General features: G+C 42.6%; 1 protein-coding gene across 1 annotated transcript in view; it reads left to right on the forward strand.

Annotated features, from left to right (window-relative positions):
- LOC114058005 (A-kinase anchor protein 13-like) overlaps positions 1–18,121 on the forward strand; it is a 58,315-nt gene that overhangs the window by 15,990 nt on the left and 24,204 nt on the right. Inside the window, exons 2-3 of the mRNA XM_027884934.1 lie at positions 152–299; positions 10,950–11,246. Of these exons, the coding sequence (XP_027740735.1) occupies positions 152–299; positions 10,950–11,246 (445 nt within the window). The remainder of the gene's footprint in view (positions 1–151; positions 300–10,949; positions 11,247–18,121) is intronic.

The following is an 18,121-nucleotide window of genomic DNA, read 5'->3' on the forward strand; positions in this document are numbered from 1 at the left end:
CTTGCATATCTAAAAATTAGGATGGGCCCCAAGTTGTGTGAAAAGTGTGTATGAACAGAGAGTGTGAGCCCTGTTGGTAGAGAAGTTTTATTTTATATGGTGCAGTTCTTGGTCACATAAACCTAACCTTGTTTCTTGTTCTATTTCCTAGGGTGACTCTGTTATTACAGTGCAGCTGACTGAGGAAGATAAAGTTGAAGATGATGTAGTTTTTTATTTGGTCTTCACTGGATCAACTGTCCAACACTGCACAAGCACAAGAAAGATTAATCCTGGGAGTCTGGAGACAATTTCTCCTGGTAAACAATTGCCTTGCTTTGCATATCAGTGTATCAGTCTATGAAATTTGGTTAATAGGAGTGGACTGGAGTGTAATGCTGTTTTGTTGTTTGTCTTACTCCTCATTTACAAATTCTCAGGGAATAGAATGGTTCGGGTGACTGCTTTTGCCTTTTAAAAATCTCTGTCTTGATTTTACTAGGATTAAATGACTTTGAGATTACAGTTATTTAATGTGAAACTGTGAGATTCTACTGTATAAAATACACAGTTATCTTTACCCATAGTAAAAAACTTTTAAATGCATTAAAGACAGCGGAGGACACATTTGCCAGGTTAGAGATGCTGTTGTACAAATGATGTACATCCTGGATGGTCCTAGCTACACTTAGCACCTGCTTGACTCAGTGAGGTTCGTTGCTGTAGTCCTGGTGCAGTACAACCCTTTCCCCTAAAACCTGCTCAGCATTTCTGGAACTCTTGCAGTGGCAGGGGATGTGTGCTGCTTGGTGCCACACCAAAGCCCACCGCTCTTCTTAAGCCTTTGTGCCATCAGCAAAACAAAACAAATCGGTGCAGCATTTCCCTTTGGTGACTTCAGGACCGTGGGAATGAGAGTGTTCCAGGCTGCAGTCCTTACCATTAACCTTTCATTCTGACTTGTTGCTATGCAGCACATTGCTGCTAGTGTGAGAAGAACGCCTGACATTTTCACTATACACAGTGTAGCTCAAGCCATCAAGTGTTTTTCTTGGGTTTGTCTTTTTATCTACCTCCTAAGTATGTTTTATGAAAGATGCACGTGGAGTAAAATTTGTGCTAAGGAGTTCTTTCTGCTGGGAATGAGTGGCTAAAAGTTGGCCACTCTATGTTGTTTCTATTGTTTTTTTTTTTCATTTCTTCCTCTTTTTGTGCTGTTCATGTTGTTCGGTTGGCTTGGGAAGAGAAGTCTTTTTATGGTTACTGATGGCTGGAGCCCCTTGCAATCAATTAGATTAGTGCTTATTTTCTCCCAGAAGAGGAGGAAGAAGGGGGTGACTCCTTCCCTGCTTTTGTGTGGTGGGCGTGGGGCTCTGCCAGCCCCGCTCCCAATGACCTCACCTCCCTCTGGGGACCGTGGCTGTGTCGCCAAGAAAGGAACTGAAAAGCTTCAGTGTTCCCCTTCAGCACATGTGGGAACCAGCATGCCTGGGGGGATTTCCGGGCAGGAGCGATGCTTTCCTGTCATCTCTGGCCCTGTTGTCCTCGGAGCAGCAGTGGATGTGGTCAGGGCAGTGGCTGCCAGGTGGTACCAGGGTGATGCTCTAGGCACTGCCTCTGCTGCCATCCACAGATCTGAGTGAGTCACCGATGGGGGCTCCCTGAGGCTTTTTTTGTCGCTGTTAGTGGGAAATCTGACTCCCTTCATGATTCAAAGGGAAAAGACGGCATTTCTCTCAGTTCTTCTTTTAGTAATAATGTATTGTTTTGGTTCTTTTTTACCCAGTGTAGTCATGATCTTCTGGCGTGTGATGTTAGATAGGGATGGGTGCTATCCCAAAATACAGCTTCTATTGGATAAAGATTTAATGGACCTTTTGCAAATGTAGTTCCATTCCTGCACTGGCCGGGGCTGTGGTGCAAGGGAAGAGGTCACATCTCAGGTGTGAAGTAACCATGTGGATAACACCTCTTCTGTGCTCATACCTCATTTTGAAGAAACTACCTAAATAAAAAATACTGTAGTGGTGAAGGGGGTGTGGGGAGAAGCAAAATGGGAAAGAACCCGAGTTTTTTCATACCCTCTGCTGACACCGGAGTGTTTGCCCAGTGTTGCTTCAGCACTGACTACTCTGATTTCAATGGAACCATGACTTGTTTCAGTCCAGCTCTTTCTCCTCCTCCTTCCTGGACACACAGTGAATCTGTAATCGTGTGTTTACACTGTATATTCGCCAGTTGCCTTGGAGATGGCTGTGGTAACTCAGAGCTGACGTTATTTGACCTCGCTGCAGGATTAGCCATGAACAAGAGACAGTGTGTGCGAGACCAGCCCTTGTTTAAACACCCAGGCCCAGGCACTCAGCAAGCGCTCTGCAACGAAACTCTTGCAAGCAGCTTTTAGACAAAATCTCGTACTTCACTTCCAGCTTTGAACATCCTTCATGTTTCCCTGCAGTGCAAGACGTGTTGCACATCCCTGGGAGCACAGCTGCTCCTTGGGGATGGCTCAGGTGGGTGAAGGGAGGGCTGATTAACTCAGGAACGTACCAAGCCTCTCTGCTTACCTTGAACCACCCCTGCTTCCCTCCTGGACTTGAAGGTTCTCCCCTCATTCTTGTTCCAAGTCCTCAAAATTTTGTATGGTCTCCAGCAGACTTCAGATGAAGTCCATTAGGGGCAGAGATCAAAGGGTGGTTACAATTCAGTTAAAGGTAATGTAAAAACAAACACAGATTTTAATTTTTTTTTTCTTGACTTTGTCAGTAGTTTTTTTGATGCATGGAGGCGTAAAAAACAGACAGAGAAATGATTTGATTACATTTGCTGCCAAAGTTAAGCAGAATGTTTGAGCGAAGCTTTCAAAGAAAATCACGTTTTAAGAAAAGAATCTCGACAACATAAAGTTGTTATAGTTGAAAAATTAAAGAAAATGGAATGGAAATGTAAGCTGTCAAAATACCTCCTAAATTCTCATTGTATGTGAAAATTCTCTATATCCTGAAAGACTTTACCCAAATAAAAGCTTGCAACTGCAGAGTTAAATGACTGCTGCGTTTTATATAATTACTAGAGCAATCTTCCTCTTTCTTATGCTTTCTTTGTCATCAGACTCAAACACTGAATATATATAGTTCACACTAGTGTTCAAATATAAGCTTTTATTTCTGTACATAATAAAAGAAGGGACTTCTGATTGTAAAAATATGGGAGCAGCTTTTTTTTATCTGAAAATGTGGCTAAATGTAGAGTCAGCAGTCACTCAAAGGAGAAAACACCTACCTGTATTTCTTTACTTGCTCTGAAGGATGGGGTGAGATGATTATTTATCCTGCCCTATTATTGACTGTGTTAATTTAAAGGAAATAATATCTCCTTATAAGAAACAGATTCTCATCTGAGATGATCAGTCATCACTTGAAGTATCAAAATTAGCTACTGAGATATAAGAATTAGGCAGTAGGTGATGCTTTGTGTGCTCTCAGTAGCTCTTTGCCAGCCTAAGGACACATCAGGTTGCATCATCCAACTAAGCTTCTGTTTGCCTTGGTGAAAATGTACCAAAACCTTATTTAACTATTGCTTTACTGTCCCTGTTAGAGTTCTTCAATTTCTAAATGATCTGGTTCAAATTTTCAGTGATTGGAGCAGTTTTCCTCAGTACCACTGGCACTGGTAGTTCTGCAGAACAATTTCAAATGCCGTTTTATCAGACACCATGTTAAGGTGGCAGCCAGAGGTGTAATGGTTCTGGATACTGCTCGAGTTTCGATATCCTTGTTTGCAAAAGCTTGGTCACTGGTGTTTGGGTATTAAAAAAAATACCAGAGGTCTGAGCAGGGAAGGAAGCAGAGAAATGATACCAGCAAAGAAATTATACCAGCTATGTTGCTGTGGTAAAACTGTTGTTGGCTGCTGAAACTGTGCTTTTGGGGATGGATGTGTCCACTTATGTCACAGATGCTCATCCTACCATTGTTGGTCATGAACTGAGCTTTTCAGCAAGTCCTTATTCCTGTAGCAACTGAGACTGCCACAGTCTTAATGTATTTTTTTTTCTCACCATCTCTGCTGGGTAGGGAAGGTCACTGAGGCCAAGCAGATTGCATATGGTAGCGTAGAAAATCTTTGCAAACCAGGGAAGTGAAACTTCATTGCAAGACATGGCCTGCCTCCCTGCTAGAGCAACTTTTTCCCCACTGAGAAAAAAACACAACCTCATAAAAAAAAAAAATCTGCAAATCATGATCTGGCAAACAAACCAGCAGGAGAAGGAACGACCTCATCACCACACGAGTCAAAACCCCCAACCACATCTTGCCATGGGCAGTGGAAGCCTCTCCGCATTGGGAAGCTCTTGGGCAGATTTGGGAGAATTTTCTTGCAGGAGCTGATGATGTGCTCGAAGCTCGGGTATTTGGGTGGTGCATCTAGTGCAAGTTTGTGAGCCACCACCGTAGCAGCTCATGATTGGGCACATGTTCTGCTTTGCATTTAAAGACTGGTGTGTAGTGTGTGGGAAATTTGAAATGAAATTTCAAATAGGGACTGAAATCCAGAGCTGCAGCAGCTCCTAATCAAATAAGTCAAGGGTAAGAAATACTCTGTCTGTGAGCCAAGTCACTGAAACAAGAAGTAAGATAATTTTGTGAGATATAATTGCCGTTGTAATGTGTTGTATCACTCTGAGCTCTGTAATACCAAAATCGCTTTTCTCTTGTTGGTTGATCTCAAAAGGTTCAGGTTCTTGTGTAGGTTTCAAAGGGGAGGAGGATCAAAATTGGAGGTAGAAAAAGGGCCTGAAAGGCTGTCTGTCTGCTGGTAGCTGCTTGCCTGCAGTTTTCACAGGGTTGAAACACTCCCTTTTTACTCCAAATGCCTTGACTCACTTTCTCTTCATGCTTAAGCTAAGGTGGAGAAGCTGCTTTGGTCTTTTAACTTGTTCTAAATTCTATAGTTCTCAGGGTTGGGTAGGTGGTTTTTTCCCTTTCTTTCTGCTAGTTAAAAGGATAGGCAAAAATTAATTTCAGTTAACTTGGAAATATCTTAATTTCAAACTATTTTTTTACTGTGAAATCCTTTTATATGCTCACGCTTTATTCTTTTCCACAGACTGTGTTTTCCCTTAAGAAACAACTCTTCACAGAAAAAGCAGTATTTCATGAGTTGCAATCTTTATACTGGTAGATGAAAAGGGTAAACAAGTTGCATAACAAATGGCCACTTGGCAGTACCAGTTATGGATTTGAAAATACTCCTAATTATGAAACAAAAAACCCCCTAAAATAGACTAAAACAGCATAGCCAAGAAGACTTATTGCACTTCATCCTCTTTGGTGTATTTAATTGCTTTAGGCAGTGTAATTAAAAGGAAATGATGCCAGTACTTAGATGACATCAGTCACAGGAAAAAGTGATTGAATCTGTATTGAAATTATTTAATATGTAATGTGTGGGGTCTTACACTTCTGAAGGTTTTTGGGGTGTCTGCAGTATGTAAAGGGCATTAAAAACTTTTTCTACACTCTTCATATTAGCAGTGAAAGGTTTAAAAGGAAGAAGAAAGGGTCCTGTCCATCGCTGGTGCTGTGTCTGTGTATTTCATAAGGCTTCCCGTGGTGCACAAGTGAATACAATAACTCTGGAAATCACACAAACACACTTCAGACACGGCTCGGATTTTCCGAACCAGAATTCAGGATTTCTGAAGCAGAAAAGAAGCACTTTTTGGATGGTCACAGGAGATTCCTTGGCTTACCTGTCCCCAAGCCACCAGATGGCAACATCTCTTGGATGCAAATCCAAGATGCTCCATGGGATTCACCATATTTGCTATCTGACTTTCTTGTCCTGCTTAAATCTCTCTGTAAGACCTCCTTCAACCCAGCTCCACCGTGGTAACTCAGAGGATGCAATTAGCACTGGAGTCCTTAGTCACCTACCAGGCAAACCCAAACATGTGCTTCCAGCAGGGCTTTAAATAGCTGCCCAGGCTGGAGGCCTATTGTTTAATAGCTCCAATGTGAATTCTGAAAATAGGAGGTTTGGACAGGATTTCCACTATTGGAGGAGTAGGAAATGAAATCATCTTTTAGTATAGTTCTGTGTAGGGGTGTTTTGTCTCCATGTGGGCCTTGTTTAACAAGAAAAAGTCAGAAGAGTTCTGCCCTTTTAACCACACCCCACAGCACTGGCACAGGTACTGATTAGATGGACAGGTCTAAGCTGTACATTAACTTGTCTGCTAATGAGTTACAGCTCAGAACTCTCCACCTTTTCTCCTGCTCGTTGTTCTGCATTGTTATCATGTAGAGGAGGTTGTGTTATCACGCGAATGCATCTCATCTCTTCAGGGCTAAGTACAGTCAGACCAGAACACCATGTCTTCATTTTTCATTCTTGTATTTTCCCCAAAGCAAGCTTCATTAAGTGTTCCCATTCATTCCCAGTAAGAAATTATTTAGTTCAAGAGTTATTGTCTCCTTTGAAAAATAATTTTTAAAGCGTGGTTTTACATGAAGGTGAGGAAATCGCTTTATCGCAGCAGAATTAGTTGCTGCAGCCGTCTCTGCATAGACTGAAATAGTTTTTTAATATTTGTATTTTTCCTGCAATATGTTGGCACTTCTCAAATCAGGTCCAAGTTGTGAATTGTTTCCAAGCTAGATTTAAAGTAACTGAGGAGCAGGAAGAGAAACTGGATAAAATGCAATCCTGCAAGAGTTCAGGAGTGGGTTATTTAAATTTTATCAGTCAAGCCAGTGTATAAATGACCACATCTCATACTGTGGCAAAAAAAAAGTGTGAAAAACACTTTTTGTCATACACATGATGTTATTCTGTGCAGTCTGATGTGTCAGCTAGGAAGAAACACTCTTGTTTGTCCAAAGAGTTAAAATTCAAACTTGGTTACTGCTGGGTGGCACCAGCGTGACGATGTTCACGATTTCATCATTTGCTTGTGATTGCTATTTTGGCCAAAGGGCCTGATTTCTGGAGAATACTGGCAATTAGGAGGGCTGCTGGGTGACATTGTGAACCTGCTTGCCTAAATAAAGCACTGAGATTTCTCGTGCCTTCTCTGGGGTGCACTCACCTGTGTGAGTTATTCAGTTAATGTGTTTTCGGCCTACCAGAATGCCAACCTATTGAAATAAGCTTTGTCTGTCTTCCTGAGTGTCATGGTTTAACCCCAGCCAGCAACTAAGCCCCCCCACAGCTGCGTGCTCCCCTCTGGTAGGATGGGGAAGAGAGTTTAAAGAGTAAAAGTGAAAAATCTTGTGGATTGAGGTAAAGACAGGTTAATGGGTAAATCAAAAGCCATGTGCAAGCAAAGCAAAACAAGGAATTTGGTCACCACTTCCCGTGGGCAGGCAGGGCTCCATCACCTGTAATGGTGACTTGGGAGGGCAAACACCATCACTCCACTTGTCTCCCTTTCCTCTCCTTCCTCCAGCTCTATACACTGACCATGAAGCTAATCTGGTCTGGGATATTCCTGAGGTCAGCTGAGCTCAGCTGTCCTGACCATGTCCCCTCCCAACTGCTTATGCACCCCATTCTCCTCTCTGGTGGGGTGGGGGTAGGAGCAGAAAAGGCCTTGATTCTGTGTAAGTTCTGCTCAGCAGGAATGAAAACATCCTTGAACTATCAGCTGTTTCGAGCACAAATCCAAAACACAGCCCCACGCTGGCTACTACAAAGAAAATTAGCGTTATTCCAGCCAAAACCAGCTCACTGACACACCTGGGTTTTTTTTCCCACCTTTTTAATGATTCAGACATTTTTCTGTTCCACATCTGAGGATGTAAATGAGGTTGTTGCAGTCTACCAACCACCATGATGCTAGTAAAGTGCATAACTTGGTGTTTGACCCATGTTAGGAGAAAGCCCTGCTGATTGCCAGCCAGAGCCGGAAGGTGATGAACAAGAGCAATAGTGTCTGCTGTGGTACTGCCTGGAGTTCTTTGTGATCTTGGACAAGTTACTTAACCTTGTAAAAACAGATTTTAGCTGTTTTTACAGATGATAACCACTTATCTCCTGAGAGTGCCACAAAGCTTTCCTCACTTTTGCTAATGCTTGGGAAAAGGGTTATTGAAATTCAGGTATTTGTCCGGCCATTGGGTGTTTGATGTGGAGAGAAGCCTTGCCCCACCAATGGTTCTTTCAGAAAGTTCATGTACTGGGGACATATTTCCTCACACTGTTCCTGTAGCGGTTTCAAAGCAGGGGGGCCAGAGACCTCTTGAGCAATCTTTCTAGTATTGGCTGCTCCTTTTACATACTGGCTCCTCTTTTTTGAACTGTTTGCCAGAAGTCAGAATCTGTCCCAGATTCTTACCCCCGAGTCTGACATCATCTCAGATGTGAGGAAGCAGAACATCAAAGCCTTGTGAGTGGCTGCCCTTTCGAAGAACATTCCCCAGGGTTTAGCACGGTGCTTGTTTGATCCTGTTGGATGAAAATGGATCCTCAGGTCTGTCACCTCCTCCTCTAGACTGCATTTGGTGTCTGGGGAAGTTTCAAGAGAATCCTTTTTGGCTACAGGTCAGGACGTGGTCTTTTTGTCACCTTCCCTTGTGTTGCGTTTTGCATCTGGTGTTTAACCTCTCTATCCAGGGGAACTTTTTGTATCCATGATGTTTCTCTAGTTGATGTCTCGATGGAGGAGCTTTTGCTATCCCACAGAAGTGTCATTTGGCTTTGTGGCAGGGAAGTGACTGTCCCAAATTGTTTCTCTGTAGCAGCTCATGGGCCATTTTTGCCTGTCTCTTCAATCCTGAAAGTCCATTGACTTTCTGGCAGAGTAACAGTATTGTAGGTTATTTTGCAGATGGGATTCTTATGGGAATAGACAGAAAACAGTTATAAAAAAAGTTAAAAAAAAAAAATCAAAGGGTTAGCTGTTCTCATGCTATTAAGGAATCTTTTATTATGGTGGTTTGCTGTTTGTTTTTTTTTTTTTAACTCCTCATTCTAACAAACTTCCACTGCTCTGCCTTAGGGAGAGCCCAGCTCTCAGCACTTGAGTGAGTTCCAAAGGCTGGCATGGCCTTGTCAGAGCGTGCATAACTCACTGCTTTGTGGGGGCTGTGGATAAAACTGATGTCTTACCTGCTCCATATTTGGATGTTTTTAGGAAGATCAGCAAGAAGGTGTAGGGGGAGTGATGTGCAGTTCTCAGTGGCATTAAAGGCAAGTTCCCCCAAAGTTGTACTGTCCCCCCACTTCTCCCTTGAACATTTGAGGCTTCTACTGTGGGCTCGAGCAGGGTTTGTGAATGGGTTTCACCTGAGCTGCTGAGTTCCCTGCCCACCCATTGAACAGTGATGCATTAGGACACCTGTGCAGTATTTCCAAGAGCAGTAGAAGTAGGTCTTCCCTGCCCTTATTCTCTTTTGTAAAACATCCATAGTAGTAAACCTGTGCCTTCAGTTTTCACATCATCCTCTTGCTAATAGGTGCCTGGTGCTGGGAGGAAGGAAATTTTCTCACCTTTCAGCGTCAGAGCCTCCTGGTTCAGGTGCTGAGCTGTTACAGCAACATCCATGCGTGTTTTCTTCCCCGTCTACACTTGCCTTTGATACCTTTCCAGCTGCATTTGCTCTTCTTAGGCAGCCACGCAGCCTCAGCTCTGATAATTTTGGTGCTCCCCACAGTGTCCTAATAGCAGTTTTGACCTTTTCAATTAACTTCAGGATCGCCTCTTTCAGCACACAAAACCTGTACAGATGCCAAAAGCCTCAGAACAGATTTGTGAGTTTGGCTGAAAGACCATGAAGATTAGGGACATATTTTCCCTTTTGTCAGGGAAATCAACAGCACAGGGCCCTGACAGACGAAGGAAACTTTCCCACTGACCACAAATAGGGGCTTAAATTGAATTTTCAAGCCTTTAAAAATAAATCGTCATTTTGTATTTAATTAAGCAGGGTTGCATGAATGTGGTAGTATGCTGAGGTCATGGGCAGAAAGAAGCTTTTCCAGTAATTAGTGCAGGGTCCATGCTGTTCTGGCAAAAACAGCCATGACGTCAGTCTGAGGCTGGAACAAGAAACTGTGCCACATAGTGAACTTGAAACACAAACCTTATTATTGAAGGGCCATGTCTGACAATTACAAGTGCTGGCTGTGTTGGACACATAGTATATTTTTCCTTTTAAAATTGCAAAAAGGTGTTGTGGGTTTTGGATTTGGGGTGGGGGTTTTTTTGAGTTTCTGAGTCAATGAAATTGCTGCCATGCCAGGGCCTCCTTTCTCCTGGTCCCCCTGCTCTAAATGAATAAAGTTATCCGACTTCCAACTTTTTTGTTTTGTAAATATGGAAAGTGCTCATTTCCATGTTTTTATTTAGCAGAAGCAACTTAGTTTTAGTTTTGTCATGTGAACCCAAACAAAAGGAGCAGGTGCAGCAGTGAGTGAGCACTGGGCAAGCTCGGGCAGGTTTTGCTTTGGTAGCCATTTAGGTCTTTGTTTTAGGTGAAATTCCAATGTTTTCAGTACAAGCCAAGTGTTCTGACAGCATTTGTAGTATGTAGTTTTGCAGCACTCTGATTCTAGTTTCTGACGAGTCACCAGAGACCTGTGGAGCTGGGAAGCAAAAATTTGACCATATAATCTGGCTTTTGGTACGTTAGCAAAATCTTCACTGGAATTACTCTACACTCTTAAGTTTACTTGTCATGGATCATAAATAGCCTGGTCAGATAAAGGTGACTAATAATTCTTGGTTTATATTGGGACAGAGAAGAGTTACACATCTTTTCCTTTTAAAGTCTATGGGAAATACTTTTCTTTGATGATGCATATAAATTCCTGAGATAGTATTATTTTTAGAGTTGTGACCCTTGGTCTTACTCGATTTAATGCAAACTATGTGTGTCACAGGAGTTGGCCAGTTCTGCTTCTTCAGCACATGCCCTTTTTCTTTTTATTTTTTTTAAATTTCTCTGGGTTTTATTCCGCAGGCCATGACTGTTGTGAGACAGTGAAGGTGGCACTTTGTGCCTCCAGAGAAGGTCACCCCGTTCTGGTTGTGGCAGAAGAGAGTTTCCAGTTTGTCCAGGATGAAGCCTACGATGCCGCCCAGTTTCTGGCCACCTGTGCTGGCAACCAGCAGGCGCTGAACTTCACGCGGTTCTTGGACCGGTCGAGACCCCCTGCGGCCGACGTGGACTTCCTGGACGAGAAAGTGGCTTTGGCGTTTCGACACCTGAAACTTCCGGCAGAATGGAACGTGCTGGGAGCGGAACAGTCTCTGACCGGTGAGGATTTCTAGGGCACAGTGAGACTTGTGGGTTGGCAGAGAGGTAAAAAGCCTGGGAGAAGGGGCTCCCTGCCTTGGGAACCCTCCACGTGCCTTTCAAAAGGTGCGGTGGACTCTGTGCTTAGAGAAGGGACCTGGCTGCATCTTCATCCTATGCTTTGCCCTTCCGCCAACATAAAGTACATAAGGCACTGGTTGATGTTTTCTCTGGGTTTTCTCTTATGAAATAGCAAGAGCTGATGTAAATGGTCAATATTTTAACACATTCCTAAAAGAGTTTTCTTTTTTTTGGTGTGTAGCAATGGTATGTGTATCAGCATCACACTGTATCCTGACAAAAACCCGTGTGTAGAAAATCTTGATGCTCCTGGAAATATCCTTGTGCCACAAATTTGGTGCTTTTGCTAAGTGTTGGTTTTACAGACCCGGTGCAAAGATTTTATGTGTAAAATATGTGTTATTTTTCTTGGAGAAGTCGTGGTTCTTTCCCTGAGAGTTTACATCTCATCCCTGGTTGTACATTAGCTGGGTTAGCACAGAAGTTCCCCAAAATAAACCCGGACAATCTTGCAAATATAGGAGGAGGAAGGTGGGAAAGTCTGACCTTTCACCACAGCAGCAAGGGTTACTGAGAGCTTATAAATAAACCTCAAGACTAGCCCAAAGTCTCTGCTGAAGCAGAAGTGCTGAGGTGTTTTGGATGCTGTGGCATGTCCATGTTCTTGGAGTTCTTCTTATTTTGTCATGGGGGGAGTAAAAGGAAGCATATTGGAGGGTTGAGGGGCTAGTTGCAGTGTTAACAAATCCTCGCTGTAAATTTTCAGGGTATTTTGGCAAATAGTTTCACTTCAGGAATGTGACTATGAGACATCTGCTATTTTTTATAGGATGCGATGGCGTAAACACTTCAGTGGTGTTTGCCTGGTGAAGCAGGCTCAATTCTGCTCACTGCAACAGGGTTTTCCACAGGAAATTTTCCTGCTTTATTTTTCTCCAACTTGCTGACTGCTTTTGTAAACTTGAATACATGGACAGGCAATTCTTGTGTTAACAGACGTTAAAAGATTTGATCATATTTAATGGTTTCTGGGTAGAAATTCAGCAGCTGTCATATGTTAACAAGGAGATAAACACTTGGTATTTTCTTCCTCTATGTGGAAGTCACTGGTGTTTCTTTCTGCATTAAAAAAAGTTGTGATAACACAGACATCTCTGGTTTAAGTGATAAAAATATGGTCAAAGTGATCTTAATGAAAACTCTGAAGCTCTGAATTGTTGCTGATTTTGCAGAAGGGTAAGATCAGGTTTCTCTTTTTGATTTTGATTATTCTTTGGAAAATGAGCATTTAGGGAAATCAGACCATAAGATTTACATTGATTTGTTCAGCATGTGCTTGTGTGCCTGGAAGTTGTGGTTGTGTGGGGCTCTGAATGCTAATGGACCTGTGGAGCAACCGTGGCATTCTCAGTGAGAAGGGGGAGCTCTGTAGTGCTGAATTCTGTAACTCCTTGAGTGTTTTGGCATATTGTGGTGAGGTTTTTGTAGACAGTAGTATTAGTGAATAAATGTAATGGCATTAAATGCTACTTTCATTCAAGAATATTAGTGCTATAAAATATGTTCCCTTTTTTTAGAGTTATTTTTTGCAGTGAGATAATTATAAGTAGGGAATTTGGGGGAATTTTTGTGATTGTGACAGGAAAGATTTGCATGTGTAAGCATCCTTTTGGTCACGAAACTGTTTTGCTAAAGTGAGATAGATGTCCCTGATTTATGATGGAGCTCTAGATAGAAAAATCTCTGTGGTAAAACATAGCACCCTTATACTGGTCCTTGTGTGTTAATTTGTGTGTGGGAGAGAGAAAAACACTGCAAAGATTGAAACTGTGGGAGCATTTGAACAATTAGGCATATTCTGGCCAGTGCCCCTGCAGTGGGACATGCTGTCCTGCCCTGCAACACTACCTATGAACAGCTATTCCAATTCATGTTTCACATTTTCCCTAAATGTCAGCACCAGATAACTTCAAATAACCTTCTCGAAGGAGAAAATACTATAGAAATGAGAACAAAAGAAAATGTCAGATCCCTCCTTGAGAGATGTTTAGCGCTGCCTCTAAGCTGGCATGTCTCTATGGGCTCTTGTGGGCTGGAAACAAAACGCTGCTGTTCAGCGAAACCTCTGAAGGCAGGAGCGAGCCGGGAACCTCAGCCAGCTCCCCGAGTGCCTCAGCCTGATGGGGAACTGCTGTTCAGAGATGGCTGTGGCTGTCAAGCTTGTTTAAAAGTCGATTTTTCAAAGGCCTGAAGTAGGAGTCTAACTTTTGTAATAGTTGGGAAGCAGCAGCCTTTCTGCAGGCAGAAGCTGGGTACAAGATCCACCACTGAGCACAAATCCAGGCTGAATTTTGAGGAGGGGATGGTTTTATGTGGAGGTTTCTCTCTGCTTTCACCTGCACTCAACCCTGGCTAGTCTTTGAGCAGAGGGCAGGGAGTTCATTGCCAGCACACGCCCCAGAGGGCAGAGGAGCTGCTAAAAGTGTCACCCAGCTCTGTCTCCTGAGGCCGATAAACTAATCTGCTGCGTCAGTAAGCAGACACAGCCAGCAGAACTAGGAATGGGCAAACCTAAGATTCCTGAGAGAAGAGGTCCTTGAGCTCCACCTCTCTTGCTGAGGGAGGCAGAGGGTACTCAACCATTTGGTTATCTGACCTAGACAGCAGCAGAAAGCCTGACCCATGCCAGAGCTGGAGGAGGCAGGGGAAGCAGTGCCGTGGTCCTGCTCAGCTGGTGCATCACTCCCAGGTCAGGTGCACACGTGTGTAGGGACAGGATTTTCATTGCATGTAAAGAATGGCCCTAAACCCCCTTGAGCAAGTGTCCTGACCTCCTTCCTCCCTGCACAGCCCAGTCCTCGTCGCTGCTGTTCGGGAACAGCCGCGTCCCGAGGACTGTGCTCTTCCCCCAGCCACACAGTGTCCCTGCACAGCAGGCCTTGCTCTTAGTTATCTGGGGATCTCTGTGAACTCAAATGGCATCTGCAATTTCTGAATATCCGTAACTAAGGATTACTCTTGTTACCGTGGTATTCCAAACACAGCATTTCTTTCAGGTGCCGTATAATCATGTCTGTCTTAATAATTACAAGTGCACTCTAACTTTCCAAAGAACATAGTTGTTACTGCTGTCAAAAGCAGGGTTATTTACTCTTCTCAGTGGCATTTAAAGGCAGATATTTAAATGGAACAGATTGTTGCACTTTATGTCTAGAAATCAAAATTTAATATGTATTTTGAGGATTTATGCAATGTAAATACAGGACTGCGATGTTCTATTTTAAATTACTGGAAAGAAAATAAGCTAACTAAAAAACCACAACTGAATATTTTGAGGTATGAGTAATGATTATGGCTTGTTTATGTTGCAATGGGGAAAAAAAAGGCAGAAAAAAAAAGGCCCAGGTATGAAAAGCTTAGAGAGCTTAATTGTATCACTAGTAAACAGATCACTTTCAAAATATCTTGGAGTAGTATTCTGACAAAACCTTTGAGGAAACAGTCTTTTCATTTTGCTTATTAAAAGTGAGTGATGAAACCCAGACCTATGGTTACAGTTTTGGTTGTGTGGGCTGTCTGAGGAGGTGCTTCAGGAGCTGCTTAATTTTGGCAGAGGGTTGCTGTGATCACCATGATCTGGAGCAGTTCCCCTGGGAGTGTAAGGACTGCTGGGAGATAGTGAGCCAGGATTGCAGGCAGATAACCAGGAGACCATCTGATTAGATAGAACCTTAACAGATTGCAGTTACTGATGTGTTGAATATGCACAGCTTCCCAGAAATGCTGTGGGATAAACACCCTCATGCAGTAAGTACTGCTTGGGAAACTAAACTCCCTGAGCAACTCCAGGTAGGAGATGGGTAGAGAAGGAAATGTTTTATAACATCACATACAAATCCAGTAGAATTTCAGTGTATAGGACAACATGAGTGTCATTGTGAATAGAGACAGTTAATTTGGCATATTTTTACAGAAAGGGAGAATGTTGGAAGACAGGAACTAACCGAATAAAGTATCTTATTTTAAAGAAAAAAAACAAAAAGCCTAAAAAAACCTTTTAAAAACTTTCAGTATTTGATTATTAGGAACTAGCCTCTTTTCCCGTGGGAGGATGTTAAAGATACGCAGCTGATGATGGTTTTTTAGACATAGAGCTTTTAATCTGCTCATTTTGTGTACTCTTTTTACAGTTTCTCACTGAACCCTTTCGGTGTAATAGTTATAGGTATTCTTATTGTTGGGTTTCATATCCTTTCCAGTCTGCTGTTCACCTCCTGTGTTCTCTGTGTGGCATAAGTCACCATGATCTGTTCAGTGCCAACAGCACAAAGTGGTCTGTTCAGCTGTAGCCCTTGATAAGATGTAAAAAGTCTTTTCCATGCCTAGATTTAGTGCCCTCTGCAGTGGAAAACGGGAAGCAGAAAGTAATTCATGTTCAGACAACATCTGAAATATTCTGCTCAGGACTGAGATGTACCGTTTTAGTTGTGGCTGAGAAATTGTTGGCATGAGAATGTTTCTGTTCCCTTTGATATTAGTTGGAATGGGGACATGAAGATCTTTTGGTGTGCTTTGAAAAATTTCTTGTTTATCAGATTAAGAAAAGAATTACCCACACATCTTTTATTAACTGACCTCGTAGCTCCAAACACAACATCTTTGCCTTGACCTTCTTCAGTGCAGTTGTTTGCTGGAGCCTTTCCATAGGACCTCGGCGTTAGGTGGCAGCTTGTTTCTGGGGTTTTTTCACCCTTGTTTCTCAAGGATTGATCTGAGCAGTGAGAACATTTCCAGCAGAAAAGGAAGATTTTGAGGCCAGATTTGATGGCAGATTTCATAATTGCCAACTATACGTGATTTGGGGGTGAGAAGCAAGTGAAGGTCAATAGCACACGAAGAGTGGCAAGCAGTGCTACCCATTCCATGGCTGGCTGTTCCATTGTGATATGTCTCAGGGCATGTTGGATAAACTGAGCAGTTAGGTATAGGTTACTCTCTATATAAGTGATTTTAAAAAAGGAACAGTGATTAAAATGAAAGTTTTACTTAGTGTTCTTGTGTGTGTCATACCCAAACTTTTTTTTATCTTCAGTGCTTACTTGTTTTGTCCTAGGAGCACCTTAAACCTTAATCCTTTACTATTAACAAAGTACATTTGATAGTCTTCTATGGAAATTTTGTCCTCAGCTGCACAGATAAACTGTCTGTTCGTGTATCACAGCAGAAAAGAATTACTGAAAAATAATATATCTAAAGTCTTGTGTTTTGCCAGCTGGATTAGAGTGCCCTGCCATTATGGGGCAATAATCATATGTTTCAACTCTTGCCTATTACTAGGAAACAAGAAGGGAACAAAACAGCCTTGGCCTTTTCAGTATCATGAGTCTTTTATTTCCACAGTTTCCTAATTACAAGAAGCTTTTTGTTTACATTCAAACGACAGCCATTTTAAGATGAGGAGCTCATGCTTGGTACAGGGTAGAAGGAGTCTGTCTATTGCATTTTAAAGTTTTTGATATTCTTCCATGTCTGGGACATGGCATTTTTGTACCATGGCAAGATCTTAAAATCATTGACTAAATTTTCAACATTTTATGTTACAAACTTCATCCCTTCAAAGGTAGGAAGTCTGAAGGGATCTGTCTGTCTTCCTCCCGTCTCCATCCAGCAAAACACCCATACCTGATGCAGACCAGCTCTTGTCTAACTATGAGCAACACCCTACACCAACAGATGTATTCTTCATTATGTATTAGTAGTTAATCCAGCCCACAGATGACACACGCCTCTTTTAGCTGCAGCCATACAAGTTTTGCGCACTCCAGAACCTTCTAAAGCCACCGCCTGGGGCCCCTGCAGTTGTTGGATGTACAGTACTTTGTCTCTTTGCTGCCATCGTCCGTGCCCATCTGTTAGGGTGGCCTCGTGCCAGTTTATATGTTAGGCAGAGTCTTCCAAATGGGCCTGGATAGTGAGCTTGTATGTTTAATATGCTCCGGTGGCAACACGCCATGTCTTCTTGTACAGATCTTCTGTGCACGTTGTCCTCGCTCCAAGGCATTGGGGCAGGGCCACATTCAGTTCAGTTGCGTTTGCAGACATCTCCATCCAAACTCTGGAGCTGCTGTGCCAACTAATTTGGTGATAAAGAAGATTGTTTTGAAAGAATAAGGAAAATACGAAGGGGAAGTTGCATGAACAGACTGGGACAAGCAGGAGGGGGCATTTCATGTGTGGACATGTGAGACAGAGAGGGGTACCCATTTGGCTCAGGGACAGGATGGTTATTTGCATCTTGCAGAATTTTCAGTTGATGTGTGTGTTTAGTGGTGAGCCGTGAGTTGGTGAGTAGAAGATGCTTCTACGTATTGGTAGGGCTCTCAGCTGCAGGAGGAAAAAGCATTTTGGTTTAGGGGTCTGTGCTTATGCTTTATAGCTCTAAGCTGCTCAGATTTGGTGCAAGACTGACTGCATTAATTAAGAAAATGTTTTTCCTTTAAAAAAATCTAGAACAAGACATCTTGTGCTAGAACAGGTGTGGTCACACCAGTGCAACACGTGCTTTATTTAAATGGCATGCCATGTGCTCTAACAGAAGTGCTTTTGTGCCTCCTACATCTCTGTAGGAAGAATTGTAGCACATTAATTATGCTGACTTTGCTAGTGTACAGGTAATGTGGGAGCTTTGAACATGTACAAGTTCATTAAGTGAAACTTTAGGCATTTACTTTCACTCTGGGTAAGTCCTACCTGTATCTACCCTATTCATGTTGCATCCTCATCAGTAGCCTTTCCCTTATGCTTATATGGTGTCT

This window comes from Empidonax traillii, unplaced genomic scaffold (genome assembly GCF_003031625.1).
Source record: "Empidonax traillii isolate 1590-97213 ecotype Southwest subspecies unplaced genomic scaffold, ASM303162v1 scaffold158:size1480230, whole genome shotgun sequence".
Lineage (NCBI taxonomy): Eukaryota > Metazoa > Chordata > Aves > Passeriformes > Tyrannidae > Empidonax > Empidonax traillii.